Source organism: Entelurus aequoreus, linkage group LG03 (assembly GCF_033978785.1).
Source record: "Entelurus aequoreus isolate RoL-2023_Sb linkage group LG03, RoL_Eaeq_v1.1, whole genome shotgun sequence".
NCBI classification, from domain to species: domain Eukaryota; kingdom Metazoa; phylum Chordata; class Actinopteri; order Syngnathiformes; family Syngnathidae; genus Entelurus; species Entelurus aequoreus.
In genome coordinates, this window is record NC_084733.1 from 21,975,097 (window position 1) to 21,993,537 (window position 18,441).

Genomic DNA, 18,441 nt, shown 5'->3' on the forward strand with positions numbered 1-18,441 from the left:
TTATTTTAATATCTCAGTATTGCACAATAACAAAAGTACCTTTATGACCAGTTTGTTTAAAAAACACAATTTCATACAGGATATATAAATAGGTGGTCCCCGCTCCATCTCTACATCAGATTAAGGGTCCTTGGCCTGTAACACTTTGAAGACCCCTGCACAAGGAAATATTTTGAATGTAGAATCGTCATAGATCCCCTCTAACCTGTTTTTTCATTCTCAAGCACAGTCTTAGCATACCACTTCCCATATGGTGTGCGTTCAAAAATGGCACTCAAAAAGCACAATTGCAATTGTATGGTCAACAACAATGACTTGACATTTCTATGCAATGACCTCAAGCAGGTGTGCTCGATTGATTGAGTGAACTCTGCACACGTAAGGTAAAAAAAACAGGTAAAAAAAAAAAAAGAGAGAAAGTTCAATGACGTCTGTAAAAATGTTCTTTACAATTTTGTTTTGTGATACGCCAACAATCTTGAAGTGAGACATAAAATCAAAATGCCAAACACATTGACGATTCTGCAGCGTAAAGTTAGCAATAATCCGACAATTTGCTGACAAGTGTCCCAAAATGAATTGCATCATATAATCTAGTCATGATGCATCATTTCCTTCTTTCAATGATTAACACCAACTCCCTTTATAGGCTGCTGACTAACACCTGACTAGACGTCATATATAAGAAAAAAGCTGGGACTAAGCCCTTCATCGCCTACTGGTGCTTGCATCTCAGCTTTGGACGCACCAACACCGAGACTACGACAGGTAAGTAGCGACAGAACACACACTGAAAGGCAAAAATACTGTACAAACTTTCTTGGCTGAGAGTCACAGACAGAGGAAGTGGAGAATGAGCATATTACCTCTCAAGAAAATTAGACTTAGACTTAGATAAACTTTAATGATCCTCAAGGGAAATTGTTCCACACAGTAGCTCAGTTACAAAGGATGCAAAGTGTAAGGATGGAAAGATAATGCAGGTATAAAGTAGACAAAAAATGTACCTTAGTAGCAATATAAAATATAACATATATGTAATATTTACATATTATATATACAGTATATGACATATACTGATATATTATATTATTATATTATATAATATATACAATATATAACAATTACCATGTACAATATTATAGTATATGTAGTAGACTTTGGAGTATTGCAATTAGTGAAGTGAAGTGAATTATACTTATATAGCGCTTTTCTCTAGTGACTCAAAGCGCTTTACATAGTGAAACCCAATATCTAAGTTACATTTGCACCAGTGTGGGTGGCACTGGGAGCAGGTGGGCAATGTGTCTTGCCCAAGGACACATCGGAAGTGACTGGGATGGCGGAAGCGGGGATCGAACCTGGAACCCTCAAGTTGCTGGCACGGCCATTCTACCAACCGAGCTAACATTTATAATTTTCTGTTTACTTTACAAAAAAACCTTAGTTTTTACACAGGGATCCCGCTTCGTTGTGGCAACAGTACAGTAGACACAGCATTTATCCGCCTATGCCAGGGGTGTCCAAACTTTTTCCACTGAGGGCCGCACACTGAAAAATCAAAGCAAGCAGGGGCCATTTTGATATTTTTTTATTTCAAAAACCAATACAATATATGTATAAAAAATATATACATTTAGGCCTCCACTCAAGCTTGATCCCGGGGACCCCAAAGGGTTTTGGTCAAAAATTTTTTTAAAAATGTGTCATTATTCAGTATTATTATTTGTATTATTATTCAAGTTTTTAAATCCCTAGATCAACATTAGGTCTATCTGTCAATATAACGTTTTTAAAGATTTAAGTTGTATGCTCTTTTTGTCAAAGAAAACCAATTGTTTTTAATGGAAAAAACACAAAATATGCAATATTTTCCACCAATAAAATTATTCAGTAGAATATTTGAGATTATATAATAATTGGAGCCTTAAAAAGGTCAATAACTCATAACACCATTGATTTTGATTAATTATTATTTTTTGAGCAATGGCACTTAAAAACAAATCACTCTAAAATTATTGTGGATCTAAAAGGGTCCTACTCATTCAAGTGTTAAAAAATAAATTATACATTTTTTTTACTGTTTACTTTTAACACAATAATCTCAAGATAAACTTCAGATCTATCCGTCAATTATAAGTTCTATTGTTGTTTATGTTTTTTTGTTTGTTCGTTTTAGGCCTTTCTTAAAAAAAAAAAAACGCTCAATTTTTTGTATGGCAAACACAAAATATGCAACATTTTTCCCCAAAAAATATCTCAAAGTGGAATATTTAATGTGACTTAATTGGAGCCTTGAATAGGTCAAAAATTCATAATGACATTGATTTTGATTCATTATTATTTTTTAAAGAAAGAAACAGCCTACATGGCAGCTTTGTGTGATTAGAGTAAGCATTGCAACATTTTCTTGTTACATTTCACCTGTTTGCTCTTTTATACCACTTTTTATGTTTTTAATTTTTTTCAATAGTATTTTTAAAATGTGCCGTGGGGCCGTTAAAAAATTACCTGCGGGCCGCAAATGGCCCCCGGGCCGCACTTTGGACACCCCTGGCCCATGCCTTTTACACAAAAAGTAGCACTATTGCGCTTCCACACATGGCGTCACGCAATCTATGCAAATACCCTAACATACAAGCCATTACTTTTGAAGGCAGAAAATAACCGTCTCAACTTTGTACCCCGGACTATGTGTTCCTGCATTTTACACAGAACAACTTGAAAAGGGATTTATTATTTAAAAACAAGATATTGTACTATAAAAATAATCTAATCCAGCGGCTTTCCAAGGGAAGGAAGACTTCAGCGGGTGTCAGAAAAATCAAGAAAGTCTATGTTTGAACCTGCTTAGCTGACTTCAGCTAGGGTAAAGGGGCATTATTATGCAAAACCAACTTTTATTACCTATTGGTACCTGCTGTTGTGTATTTGGGATCTGCTTAAGTCCTGACATTTTGAAATCAAAATCTTGACTTCCGTCATACTTCCGCCAAACGAGCCGTTTGAAGGTATTACTGCTTAAACCAGGGGTGTCAAACTCATCTTAGATGGAGAAAAATCTACTCCCAAACAGGTTGGACTGGTAAAACCACAGCACGATAACTTCAAAATAAAGACAACTTCAGATGGTTTTCTTTGTTTAAAAATAGAACAAGCACATTCTGAAAATGTACAAATCATAATGTTTTTTTGTTTTTTTACACTTACATGTTGCGGTTAATAGAATTCTATCTTTATTTGTCCTTATTTATACTCTCTGAATAAATTATGTGATAATGTTCATCAGTCAACTCTTTGGTGTTAATTTTCAATCTATCAAGCTAAAAACATAATATCAAAATCAGATTACAGGATGTTATTTATGTAGTTTGCTCATTTTCCTCGACTGATGTACTAACATCATGTGGTTTATTTATTTATTTATTTATTTTACATATGTAGCCTAATCTAGAAAGATACAACAAAGAATTGCTATTGCAACATCTAGTGGACACATTTAGAACAGCATTTTTTTTTTATTAAAAAATGTTGGCTCGTTTTTATACTGAGCAAACTCATCCCGCGGGCCGGATCAGGCCCGCAAACAGGCTTTATCCGCCCGCGGGCCGTACGTTTGACACCCTTGGTTTAAACTGTGTGTAACTTTACAGTGGCCAAAAACATTAAATTTACTTGTTGCCTTGTTTTTAATGAATACTTAGGCCTACTACGCTTCTGTATTTTAAAGTTGGTCATTATGTTAGTACTTGGTTGAGCCAAGTGTTTTTTGAGGTGATACTTGGTGAACAACGTTTGAGAACCACTGATGTGGACCACAAGGAAATGTAGAAAACAAAATCTAAATATGACCCCATTAAAGGCAATATTAACTAAGTGTAGTTTGAATAGGGAAGAGTCTCCGTTGGTTTATGTTTGAAAACCTGTACTCTAACCATAACCCATGAATTGGGTTTGTGGCAAAGTTGTGTATACATTTTTACTGCAAAGTGTTGCAGAAATAATCACTAAGTCTCAGTATAAGGCGCTTGCTTATCATGCAGGAAACATTACGGTGAAGTGTTTCTGGCAATCTTTCTACATCTTTTTTTTTAAAATGTAAATCAGGATGAAGCTGCTGCTGCTTGCTGTGGCTTCCCTTCTGGCCGTGGCCAGCTGTGCAAGCATCTCTCTGGAGGACCTGGAGTTCCACGCATGGAAACTCAAGTTTGGTGAGACAGCAATTTCTCTGTCCCGATCAAATAACCCCCCCCCCCCCCCCCCCAAAAAAAAACAACAACTTTGTAGACTCTTAAGGAGGTGCTGTTACCAGGACCGTATCGTTACTCGAGTCGAATACAAGTCAGAAGAGTCTTTGCCAGAAAAGTCACAGCAATTGTCACTTGGAGGATAACTATTGAGCAGGGGTGTCAAATGTACGGCCCGAGGGCCGGATCAGGCCCGCAAACAAGTTTTATCCGGGATGAGTTTGCTAAGTATAAAAATTAACCTGAAATTTTGAATGAAAGAATGAAAGAAACCGCTGTTCTAAATGTGTCCACTGGATGTCGCAATAGCAATTCTTTGTATCTTTGTAAATGTTGCTACATATGTACAAAATAAACCACATGATATTAGTGCACCAGTCGAGGAAAATGATCAAACTACATAAATAACATCCAGTAATTGGATTTGGATATCATTTTTTTTATCTTGATGGATCGAAAATTAACACCAACATTATCACATAATTTATTCAGAAATTATAAATAACGACAAATAAAAAATAGAAAACTATTAACCGCAACAGGTAATTGTAAAAAAGAACAAAACAACAACATTATGATTTGTACATTTTCAGAATGTGCTTGCTCAATTTTGAAACAAAGAAAACAATCTGAAGTTGTCTTTATTTTTAAGTTATCGTGCCGTGATTTAACCAGGCCGGCCCCCCGATTTAAAATGAGTTTGACACCCCTGTTATAGAGTAGTGGTCCCCAACCACCGGGCCACACAAGAAATAAAAAAATAAAAAAATAAAAAAATATATTATTATTTTTTTAATTGTTATTAAATCAACATAAAAAACACAATATATACATTATATATCAATATAAATCAATACAGTCTGCAGGGATACAGTCCGTAAGCACACATGATTGTATTTCTTTATGAAAAAAAATAAATAAATAAATACATTTAAAAAAAACTTCTCCCTTTTGGTCATACTTCCCGTTTCATTTTGTATATTCCTGAGAACCAGCGTCCTCTGAAGTAGACATTGGTTTTGGTCTAGAGTTACAAGAGCGCTCTGCTGTTTTTAGGGACATTCTGCAAAAGAGCTTAGTCAAATATCGTCTCTATGTCTGTTTTCAAGAATCTGCTATAAATAGGAGTTTCTCACAAGTTTTTTTGGACTGAACTCACAGAGCCACCAGCTGAATAGCCCAAATGATGAAATAGAGAGGATCTCAAATTTAACCTTGAGATTACCACTAGTACAACTAAAGACGTTAAACAAATGCCAGAATAGGCTGATTGGCAACACTAAATTGGTCCTAGTGTGTGAACGTGAGTGTGAATGTTGTCTGTCTATCTGTGTTGGCCCTGCGATGAGGTGGAGACTTGTCCAGGGTGTACCCCACATTTTGCACGAATGCAGCTGGGATAGGCTCCAGCAAGGGGGACAAGTGATAGAAAAGGGATGGATGGATGATTCTTTGGCGTACCACTATCTGGAGCCTGCGTACAGTTTGAGAATCACTGCTCTATGTAACAATAGCACTCTAGTGTTTTCAGGTATTTTACAGGGGGGGACGGCGTGGCAAAGTTGGGAGAGTGGCCGTGCCAGCAATCTGAGGGTTACTGGTTCAATCCCCACCTTCTACCATCCTAGTCACGTCAGTTGTGTCCAGTTGCTCCTGATGGGTCCTGGTTAGCGCCTTGCATGGCAGCTCCCGCCATCAGTGTGTGAATGTTTGTGTGAATGGGTGAATGTGGAAATAGTGTCAAAGTGCTTTGAGTTCCTTAAAAAGGTAGAAAAGCGCTATACAAGTACAACCCATTTACCATTTACTGTGTTTGTCTTCCCAGGGGGCTGGTATAGTGTAATTCCTGGAATGTATTTGGCCCGCGGGCCGCCAGTTGAATAGCCCTGTTCTAGTTCAGTCGTTTCAAAAGTTGAAGATATTGTTTTGGTGTTTCGATGGTCTGCTGTGTAGGTTTTTAAAGACTATCCATGTTTTTTAGTGGATTTAGTCCTAGTCAATAACTTCTTGTGATTGTCAGGAAAGTCCTACAGTTCTACATGGGAGGAGTCTCATCGCAAGCAAATCTGGCTGAACAATCGTCGCCTGGTGCTGGTGCACAACATCATGGCTGACCAAGGGATTCGCTCCTACCGCCTTGGAATGACCTTCTTTGCTGATTTAGAAAATCAGGAGTACAAGCGTCAGGTTTCCCAGGGATGTCTGCTCAACTTCAACACTTCCCTCCCTCGCGGCGGCTCCACTTTTCTGCCACAGTCCGAAGGAGCTGACCTACCCCACACTGTGGACTGGAGGAACAAGGGCTACGTCACCGACGTCAAGGACCAGAAGCAGTGTGGTTCCTGCTGGGCCTTCAGCACAGTAAGTACCCACAATACTGCTTTCTGCTGGACCACTGATAAAAACCCCCCGATTGTAACGCCCTCTTCCTCATTCCAGACCGGGTCTCTGGAGGGTCAGACCTTCAAAAAGACTGGCAAGCTAGTGTCTTTGAGTGAGCAGCAGTTGGTCGATTGTTCTGGTGATTTTGGCAACATGGGCTGCAGTGGAGGCCTCATGGACAATGCCTTCAAGTACATCCAGAAAAACGGGGGAATCGACACAGAGGTGTCCTATCCCTATGAGGCTGAGGTAACAGAAGAGCCACAGACTGTGTTTGAAGAATTCACTGTACAATTATGTGATTATACTGCCATCTTAAGGATGCACCAAGACATGACTACCAAGGGTGGATTGTGGCCCATCTAAAAACTGAAGTCCAGCACGTTTGGGTGGTGTGAGGGCTCTGATCTGTTCGGTAACTTTCTCTGGCACGATTGGAAGAAGTGGGACAGTACCCCCCATTGGCCATGCATGCACAGTCAAATCAAAGATAAACTATAACGCAATCGCTCCTCATCAGTTCCTAATGATAACTGACACATTTCATAATAGAAATAACCCACAAAGTCAAAACCCTGATCACGCCGGTGAGTACATTCGCTTGCGTAATCGAGACCTGTCGTTTAATGAATGCGACCGCTCCTTTCACAAGTTATAAACATACTTGCCAACCCTCCCGAATTTTCCGGGAGACTCCCGAAATTCAGCGCCTCTCCCGAAAACCTCCCGGGACAAATATTCTCCCGAAAATCTCCTGATTTTCAGCCGGAGCTTGAGGCCACGCCCCCTCCAGCTCCATGCGGACCTGAGTGAGGACAGCCTTTTTTTCACGTCCGCTTTCCCACAATATAAACAGCGTGCCTGCCCAATCACGTTATTCCATACGAGGCGTCCGGCATACCGCCGATGAGCATGGTGCCGATGGAGAAGATCTTCTCGGCGTCCGTGTTGGCGCACACGTTGCCAAAGCAGACACTGGTCATGCTGCTGAGAGTGAAGTAGAGGGCGGCGATGTATGAGCTGCGCACCGACGGGCCGCCGACCGTGTTTTTAACGTAGGGCATCTCCAGGCGTTTGCCCAGCTCATGAAGCCATCCTTGGGGAAGAGACGGGAGGACAACAGGGTGACAAGAACTAAATCATCCAGACTAGAGATCCATCCATCCATTTTCTACCGCTTATTCCCTTCGGGGTCGCGGGGGCGCTGGAGCCTATCTCGGCTACAATCGGGCGGAAGGCAGGGTACACCCTGGACAAGTCGCCACCTCATCACAGCAGACTAGAGATAAATTGTATTATTATGTTTATCTTACCTAAAAATACATATATTTATTAATTTAAAAAAAACAACTAAATAAATGTTTACTATATTTTGCTAAAAACATCACAATTAATTGTATTTGTATTTGTATTTTTTCTGACTCCTTATTACATCCAGCCATATAATTATACATTAAAATAAACATATTTGAAATAATTAATTTTAAATGATCATAATACTTCATTTAAAATGACCATATTTAATTATTAAAATAATTGCTTGTTTATCAACAACTTTAGCATTTTATTCATTACATTTTGAAGCTCTCAGAAGCCAAGTTATGTTATATTCCTTAAGATTTATTTATGCAAGTTTGAAGTATCAATTATCTAAACACAGTTTTGTTTGCATATTTTCAGGATGTATATATATATATATGTATGTGTGGGAAAAAATCACAAGACTATTTCATCTCTACAGGCCTGTTTCATGAGGGGTTTCCTCAATCCTCAGGAGATTTTAATGGAAGCATCCATTAAAATCTCCTGAGGATTGAGGAAACCCCTCATGAAACAGGCCTGTAGAGATGAAATAGTCTTGTGATTTTTTCCCACTCATACATATTACGCTCTACCACGGTATCGAGCACTATTTTTTGGATAATCTAATTAAGACATATATATATATATATATATATATATATATATATATATATATATATATATATATATATATATATATATATATATATATATATATATATATATATATATATATATATATATATATATATATATATATAACTCTAAATACACTGTATTTTCCGCACTATAAGGCACACCTAAAAACCTCCAATTTTCTCAAAAGCTGACAGTGCGCCTTATAAACCGGTGCGCCTTATATATGGACCAATATTGAGCCACAACAGTTCTCGCAACTACGGGATGCATAACGCAGAGGTGGGACCAAGTCATTGCTTTGCAAGTCACAAGTAAGTCTCAAGTCTTTGCCCTCAAGTCTCGAGTCAAGTCCCGAGTCAAGACAGGCAAGTCCCGAGTCAAGTCCAAAGTCAAGACTGGAAAGTCTCAAGTCAAGTCACAAGTCATGCATTTTGAGTTTCGAGTCCTTTCAAGTCCTTTTAACCACAGACTAATATTTTTACACAGATTGTGTATGCTTTTAAAACGTTGTATTTATTTATTAAAACAAGTGCATTTGAAATAGCAGGAAAAAAAATAGTACTGACATTGCAATTCATAATAGCACTATTAACCAGTCATTTTAATAGTGTAAACAAATTTAAACATTTAACTCATTCCTTTACAGAATAAACACATTTGCAAAAACAAGTGCAACTGTACTTATTTGTACAAAAGTGTTAACATTGTATGTCCATGGCATATTGCATTGTAACTAGTTCCACAGCAGTTTCTATTCTGTTCTTACCTTATCTCATTGATCTCATCTCATACTGTATGTGTGTTTATGTGTGCGTACACATGAAAAACATAACAAATACATGAACATAACAATGAACAGAGTTGTACTTTTTAGATGTCAGGGCCCTATGCAATATGTACACATATTCTTAATATAGTATACATTTTAACTGACCTTTATTTGACTATGTTTGTCTTTTTGTAGGTGGCTAAAATATGCGGTGCTGCTGACCGCCGTCTAACGTTACGTTATTGTGTGTGATACATTGACTAACGTAACGTTATTTGTAGGTACCTCAGTTATTTGTAGGTACCTCATGCAACCCTGCTTAAAAAAAATCACAAAAAGTATGAATAAGGTAGCGAACTGCAGTGGACGCAACAGATTGCCGTGTTTGCAATGACGTTATAACCACAGACATCTTATAAGTAGACGCAGCATTGGTTGCTGTGACGCGAGCAATTTGCATCTTGAAGTGGTGATGAGGAGCCGGCGAGCAGCCTAAACTGACAGTTGACAGGTAGAAAACAAAGATGCCGGGCTGGTGTTCAGCGTTTTCCTGCTCAAATGAGCGGACTGTTGAAAATAGGAATCGGGGGATTACTTTTCACAAGTAAGATTTAACATTAATGTACTATTGGTTGTATTTTATGAAAATAACATTACCACAGAGTTGAGAAGGAGCAAAGATCTTCAATATTTGTATGTGAAAATCACAAATAAATCTTCTGTGGGATGATGACGCCCCTAAAGGGGTTTGGTTTACAAACTTTCAGCCCCACCTAAAACAAAATTCACCAGCCGCCAGTGATTATGATGCATTCTCATTTTAGGCAAAATATAAGACAATACTTTCTTAACAGTATAATTGTAACCAGGAATAAGTCTTCAAGTAACAATATTCAAATACTAACATTGTTGGGTAAGACAGCATTTGGTTTTATTCTGAATCCAGTGAAACAGATTGGTGGTTTTAGCTGATATAAAGACTTTCAGGTGTTTATATATGTTTAAGTATTTGGCAGACGCTTTTATCCAAAGCGACATACATAAAAAATACATATATAACAATCACTGTAAACATGATCATTTAAGGGAAGAATGTAATACAAAATATCAATACAAAGTGTCAAGACAGAATACACTCTGCTGCTGCAGCAACAGAGATACAGTCTATAAGATATATAGATATCTAATGTATTCATACATTGTTTATGTAGGATATACACATGTATATATAACCTAATCATATTGTTTCTTCAATTTAAAAATAGCTGACCGTTTTTTCCCCTTTCTCTGGGGATTATATTCCCAGTTTTGATCTCGGACGTCTGGTCACTTATAGCGTATAAGAATATTATATTACTGTTAAGCAAACTATGAATAATAAAACACGCCAAAACATGTGTCCTTTATCATAGCTACACGTATGACAACAAAGCGCGTGAAAATCAGTGGTATTCAGTGAGGGAAGATGAATTAAATGCGCTGACAGTTCATTGCTCCTGCCAAATGAATTGCACTAGTGGAGCGGATCACCACTCCAAGATGGCGGCCCCGCGTCTCGTCTGCGCCTGTAGGCAGTAGCGCTCCATGCTGCGTACCCTTATAAGATGTCTATGGTTATAACGTTAGCAGTGAGTTTACAGCCTCACTGATTTAACTACACAGCAAATAAAAGTCACGTTACTTAGCCAATAAACGTTAGCTTACATTCAAAACTTACCCTTCTTTGTGCATCTTCAAATGTCGAACGAAGTTGGAAGTTGTTACGTCTCCGTCTATAATATTCGAACTGCATGATTTGCATAGGGCTATTCGTTTTTTGTTGACCGAGTCGTAGTTTTAATACCCGAACGAAATTAACTTTGGCATAATTGTTTCTCACTGCCGCATTGTTTGACAATTCTTCTTCATTGGTTGTCCTGCAATTTGATTGGATGAGAGCTGTGTGATGAAAACAGCGTAGATCTAATTTGATTGGCTGTTGTACTGACAGCACACACGCTGACAGGAACAACACGCTGATAGACAGACGAAGAAAAGGAAAATCACGGAGCGGCGCGCTCCCAAATAACTTTTTAATCTTTGGGTTTTGGGGAAAGTAGCAAGTCATGTCAAGTCAAAAGGCTCAAGTCCAAGTGAAGTCACAAGTCATTGATGTTAAAGTCTAAGTCGAGTTGCAAGTCTCTTTACATTTTGTCAAGTCGAGTCCAAAGTCATCAAATTCATGACTCGAGTCTGACTCGAGTCCAAGTCATGTGACTCGAGTCCACACCTCTGGCATAACGTAACCCCAGCCTCTACTGTAGCATCAATTCTATGCGCCTTATAATGCGGTGCGCTTTATATATGAACAAAGTTTTAAAATAGGCCATTCATTGAAGGTGCGCCTTATAATCCGGTGCGCCTTATAGTGCGGAAAATACGGCACTCCTCCCCTCTTAACCACGCCCTATGCCCACAACCACGCCCCCCACCCCCACCTCCCGAAATCGGAGGTCTCAAGGTTGGCAAGTATGGTTATAAATGACGGCTGAGGCAAAATAAATAATCAGAATCAGAATCTGGATCATCAGAACAACTTGTTATACGACTGGAAATAATCCACACAATTAGGAAGATTACAGTAATATAGTGATGTACCAATATGAGTTCAAGGATAGTCGGGTTATTGCATAGACTCGAATGAAGTTCCCATTTTCTACCCTCCTTCATACAGGATAAAAAATGTCGCTTCAATCCAGACAACATTGGCGCCACGTGCACAGGTTACGTGGACGTGAAACAAGGCGATGAGCGCGACCTCCGGAAGGCCGTGGCCACCGTTGGACCGGTGTCAGTCGCCATTGATGCTTCCCATGAATCCTTCCAGCTCTATGACTCAGGTGCCCTACATTAATTGGTGTTATCGAATTTGTACCAACCAGATTTGTAATCTATTTTTGTGGTGCGTCAACAGGCCTGTACGATGAGCCCCAGTGCAGCACCTCTAGGTTGGACCACGGCGTGCTGGCTGTAGGTTATGGCACAGACAACGGACAGGACTACTGGCTGGTCAAGAACAGGTATCTCCTCAATGTGGTTTACGATGAATATTTTCAACTGAAAAGCAATACTGTGTATACCGTATTTCCTTGAATTGGCGCAGGGAATATAGTATTCGCACGTCTAGAATTACTGCCGGGTCAAACTCGTTTCTCAAAATAATTAACGCATGCTTGGCCTTATCGCCGGTTTATTATTGAAGCTGGATCAAATTCGTTTCGCAAAATATTAATTTTATTATCGCATGTCTGTAATTTTCGCCGGGTCAAACTCGTTTCGCAAAATATTTAGCATATGGCTAGAACTTCCACCGGGTCAAATTCGTTACGTCACGAGTGACGCATCTGTCCTCATTTTCAAAATGGAGGAAACTGCTTTCAGTAGTTTACAATCGCACAAAGGAAAAAAGATAAAGAGCTTTTCAGTAGGATTTAAGGTCCAAGCTATTGAATACCTGTACAGTATGCTAAAGAGAACAGTAAGCAGCTATGTTTTATTAATATACCGTAGCTGCGTGTGTGAAATACTGTATAAGTCATTAAATGACTCCCGCCTCCTGGTGGTAGAGGGCGCTGCCGCGCTAGTGATCCTTCTTGCGACTTCCGGTACTGCAGAAGAAGTGAACACACGCAGCAAGAGATTTTTTTTTCTGTCCTCTGCCTGAACTTTTAAAATGGAGGATTGCATACATAAAATAAAACAGTTTTCTAAACTGGACTTTCAATCGAAGCAGGAGGTAATAATTAAAGGAATATCTCCATCGAAACAGAGACTTTTAAAACTGAAGAAAGAAAATAAGGAAGACTTCTATAAACAAGTTATCGATGCTTTTGGTCAGAAGGAGCTGCAAATGGACTCCATTTATAAGTACAGGTAAGACCATAATAACGTTTTTTTTAATTAAATGTGCTTTTCATGATGGTATGCTTACATCACACTCAAAGCGCACGCCTAAATTTTATGGATTCCTTTTGGTAAACGCCGGAGTGAGAAGAGGTTTTAAAATAATTACCGCATGCACGGCCATCCCGCCGGTTTCCGGTAAACGCAGGTGTGACAGGAGGTTTTAAATTAATTAACGCCCCTGCGGCTATTCAAGGAAATACGGTAAATATAATTGCTGGATGCATTAAACAATGTAACAAGGTTTTCCAAAATAAATCAACTCAAGTTATGAAAAAAATGCCAACATGGCACTGCCATATATATTATTGAAGTCACAAAGTGCATTATTTTTTTCAACATGCCTCAAAACAGCAGCTCGGAATTTGGGACATGCTCTCCCTGAGAGAGCATGAGGAGGTTGAGGTGGGCGGGGTTGGAGGGTGGGGTTGAGATGGGGGGTAGGGGGTAGCGGGGGGTGTATATTGTAGTGTCCCGAAGAGTTAGTGCTGCAAGGGGTTCTGGGTATTTGTTCTGTTGTGTTTATGTTGTGTTACGATGCGGATGTTCTCCCGGAATGTGTTTGTCATTCTTGTTTGGTGTGGGTTCACATTGTGGCGCATATTTGTAACAGTGTTAAAGTTGTTTATATGGCCACCCTCAGTGTGACCTGTATGGCTGTTGACCAAGTATGCATTGCATTCACTTGTGTGTGTGAAAAGCCGTAGATGTTATGTGACTGGGCCGGCACGCTGTTTGTATGTAGGAAAAGTAGACGTGAAGACAGGCTGTCCTCAGGTCAGCATGCGGACCTGAGTGAGGACAGCATGCGGCTGTTAAGGGGTGAAGGTTTCAGGTGAGAGAGGACGCTAAAGACAGTGCCTTAAAGGCACGCCCTCAATATTGTTGTCTGGGTGGAAATCGGGAGAAATTCGGGAGAATGGTTGCCCCGGGAGATTTTCTGGAGGGGAACTGAAATTCGGGAGTCTCCCGGGAAAATCGGGAGGGTTGGCAAGTATGGGTGGGGGGAGCATGGCCAGAGACAGGAGCAGACCCAACAAAGCAACCAAGAGAGCCGACTCCACCCTCGGCCAGTGTCCAGTCTGCATGGATGAGCGAGCAATACGTCTAAACCTTAGACGTATTGCTCGCTTAGACTCTAAGGCAGGGGTGTCAAACGTACGGCCCGAGGGCCGGATCAGGCCCGCGGACAATTTTATCCGGCCCGCGGGATGAGTTTGCCAAGTATGAAAATGTACCTGAAATTTTTGAATGAAAGAAACTGCTGTTCTAAATGTGTCCTGGATGTCACAATAGCAATTCTTTGTATTAAAGTTAAAGTACCAATGATTGTCACACACACACTAGGTGTGGTGAAATTCGTCCTCTGCTTTTGACCCATCCCCTTGTTCACTTCCTGGGAGGTGAGGGGAGCAGTGAGCAGCAGCGGTGGCCGCGCTCAGGAATCATTTTTGGTGATTTAACCCCCAATTCCAACCTTTGATGCTGAGTGCCAAGCAGGGAGGTAATGGGTCCCATTTTTATAGTCTTTGGTACGACTCGGCCGGGGTTTGAACTCACGACCTACCGATCTCAGGGCGGACACTCTAACCACAAGGCCACTGAACATGTGTAATAGTGCCTATTATTCGGGCACTATTGACAAGTGATGCACCGAAAATTTGGTCTTCTTAATTAGAAACCGAAACCGGATGTTGTGATAAAATATTGTTTCTTTGGCCTACCACTAGGTCAGGAGTGTCAAACGTACGGTATTTTAATACACACACACCGAGCACCCACTGGCAGAAATGTAGATCGGCACCTATGACAGTATCAGTCAAGGAAAATGATCAAACTACATAAATAACATACTGTAATTTGATTTTGATAGCATTTTTTTATCTTGATAGATTGGACATTAACACCAGTGAGTTGACTGATGAACATTATTACATAATTTATTCAGAAAATATAAATAACAACAAATAAAGTATCTATACTATTAACGGCAACAGGTAATTGTAAAAAAAAACAAAAAAAAACAGGATTTGGACAATTTCAGAATGTTCTTGTTCTATTTTTAAACAAAGAAAACAATCTGAAGTTGTCTTTATTTTTAAGTTATCGTGCCGTGATTTTACCAGTCCGGCCCACTTGGGAGTTGATTTTTCTCCATGTGGCCCCCGATCTAAAATGAGTTTGACACCCCTGCTCTAAGGAGACCGAGGTGTCCGATACCTGCTCATTCAATGGGACCGGTTTGGGGTGATTTGGACAAGGTAGGGGGCGCTGAATAACATCACTCGTCAGAAAATGTATTTTACAATAACTGAAAAACCATAACGGCACAAACGAGGGGCACACATTTGGGGAGATTTGGAAAAGGTGTGTTTGGGTGGCATCTTCACACATGTTGGTCAATCTCATAAAATCCCACATTGTTCGATTGGTTTTGTTTGTCCATCTCTGAATGTCACATGACTTAACTATAACAGATCATGATATTTTTCTAGCTGGGGTCTCTCATGGGGCGACAAGGGCTACATCAAGATGAGCAGGAACAAAGGCAACCAGTGTGGAATCGCTACTGCAGCTAGCTACCCCTTAGTGTGAACAGGTAAGGGACAACTCAGTTCCTACTTCCTTCTCTTTCATTAACGCGTTCTTCGTTTGTTGTATTTGCAGGGCCAGAACCAGGTGAACAATGATGGACATTTTAGGTTGTATTTCAGAGTGCAATTGTAAAAACATGTGATCAAATAAAAACCTGGTATTAGATGGTCTGTTTTGCATAAATATCGACGTAAGAGGTACTTGAAAAACAGTTGTTATTTTCCAATAGAAAAAGTACATGGTTAGATTTAGCTGCCAATGCTCTCTATTAGGGCTGGGCGATATGGACGAAAAAGTGTATCTCCATATATTTTTACTTAAACACGATATTCAATATTGTCACGGTGGGGTTTTTGCAACTTACTGTGGTTTGTTCTCCCGGGATGCAAAACTGACAACTCCGGACGAAGGCGTGCAGGTAGGAGATGATTTATTTGTCATAAATCATAACTGGATACAAACAGACAAAAACAAAACAAAAGGGATGCGTGCCGATAGCACGGGAAGCTAAGGTAACTTACTTTTAGCACAGGAATCATAGAACTCGGAAACCAGAATACCAACGTAAATGTTGCGAATGCAAACAATGAAGCCACGACGAGTGACCGGAAAAGGCAGGCTTAAATAGAGTCTCTGATGAGCAACAGGTGAGAGTCCCGAACGCAAGAGGCAGGTGAAAATCATAAGTAACCATGGTTACTAAACTCAGGAGGTTCACAAACAGGAACTAAAGGAGTCCAAAACAAACACAAAACAAAAAATTATCCGGACCATGGACCATGACAGATATATATCTCAATATATTTTCCGGTGAAAATATTTATATAGAGATATTCATTTTTGAGTGAAATTCACTGAAATGGAAGTGAATGACAACTGTACTGTAAACACTTTCATTAACCCAGTTAGTCAAGATGGGTATTTACAGCACAGAAAAGAAATGGTTTAAGTAGCACAGAATTACATAACATAAATAAAATACAAAAATATTATTTCTATGTAAAATAAATAACATAGCGGTGCAAATAATACAAAGTGTATCAAACTCAGATAAAAAATTAATTTGCAGGCAGGCACTTTTTAATTCCCAGTTGACGATGTAATGTCACACACGTACGGGTCTGTGGTCCTACTAAATTACACGTCTGTGGTCAGCGCCAAGTAAGTGACTTGATTTAATTGTGCGACTATGATGTTTTTTTTTTTTTTAATGATTCAACTATTTAGTGTCGAAATATAAAGAGCAGAAAAAATGAACAAAATGTCAGCAACTGTCTTGTTGTAAAACACCAATGAAAAGGAAACGTAGCATTTAGACAGGCTATACTGTAGCAAAAGTCATCACATGTCTACAATCATGTGTGTTCTTAAATGTGTGTTCCACCTATTCCATGTCGAGAGCAGTTTTGTTTTGGGCTTACATGGTAAACAACTCAAATGAATGTTTTGGGAATTTTTCTATCCAGACACATGCATGTGTCCAAATGTGGCCAAGTAGACGCTTTGTGGGTTTCCTGGACGTCGTCTACATCGCTAAAAGAAAAATCTTAGGAAGAGAATCCCTCTGCCATCTTCCACTAGTTTTTTTTTTTAATATATAAATCGCCCGCATGAAAATTCCCTCTTCTCTTCTACGACTCTCTCGTCGTCATTTGGGATGTGTGTTGTGATTTCCCTTCCTGGTTTCATGCCTTTAATCTCAACCAATCGGGACTCGTCATAGTAAACAACCAACCAATCATGGACGTTCTCACATCTTGGAAGGAGGAAGGGGAGGGGTTTAGTAGCCCGTAGAGGGGGCGGGGAACACAACAAATAAGTGGCGTTTGGTCATTTTAACGTGAAATAAATTATATCGATAAGGGATGAGCGGTAGAAAATGGATGGATGGATGGATTACGATATTTTCTTAATTCATAACTTATTTAGAAATATATCGATATACAAACTCGATATATCGCCCAGCCCTACTCTCTATGTTTAAAAGAATCAAATAACGCATACTTCAGATATATAAAGTAGTGGCCACATTGCATAATACAAACTAGAAAAGCACTCAAAGGGCGCAGACCTCAACCAGGCCTTATCTCCCAATAGTAAAAAAGTCCTGAACCCGGACAGTCATCCGGATCATCCCCAAAATGTAGTTTTTACTCACGCCCAACCATTCGCAAGTAAAAAAACAAACAATTTTCTTCAATTAAAAAAACACAATATTCTGCAAGTAAAAAAAATCCACACTTGCACTCGGAGCACCCGCAATTCGCACCCTCCAACGACAGGTGGGGCTGCTGAGTCAATTTAAGGCCTTCAGAACTACTTATTTGCACATGGTGATGTCTGCTAAAAATTACAAAAAAATAAGAAGCTAGGTAGGGAGTAAAATGGGGTACAGACGAGAGGTGATACTTACAGGTTGAGCTTGTTCCACCTCTCTCCTGTCCCCTATCTTACCCCACCACTCCCCACCCTTATCCCAATTCAGCTATCTATAGGGCAGTGGTTCTTAACCTTGTTGGAGGTACCGAATCCCACCAGTTTCATATGCGCAGTCACCAAACCCTT

At 39.6% G+C, this 18,441-nt stretch overlaps 1 protein-coding gene across 1 annotated transcript; it reads left to right on the forward strand.

Moving 5' to 3' along the window:
• Positions 1 to 639: 639 nt before the first annotated feature.
• On the forward strand, positions 640 to 16,052 carry ctsl.1 (cathepsin L.1). Its single transcript, XM_062041463.1, has 8 exons — positions 640 to 768; positions 4,108 to 4,211; positions 6,268 to 6,608; positions 6,687 to 6,878; positions 12,053 to 12,218; positions 12,293 to 12,398; positions 15,777 to 15,880; positions 15,949 to 16,052. The coding sequence occupies exons 2-7, from the start codon at positions 4,109 to 4,111 to the stop codon at positions 15,874 to 15,876; spliced, it is 1,008 nt and encodes a 335-aa protein (XP_061897447.1). The 5' UTR covers positions 640 to 768; position 4,108; the 3' UTR covers positions 15,877 to 15,880; positions 15,949 to 16,052.
• The last annotated feature ends 2,389 nt before the right edge of the window (positions 16,053 to 18,441 follow it).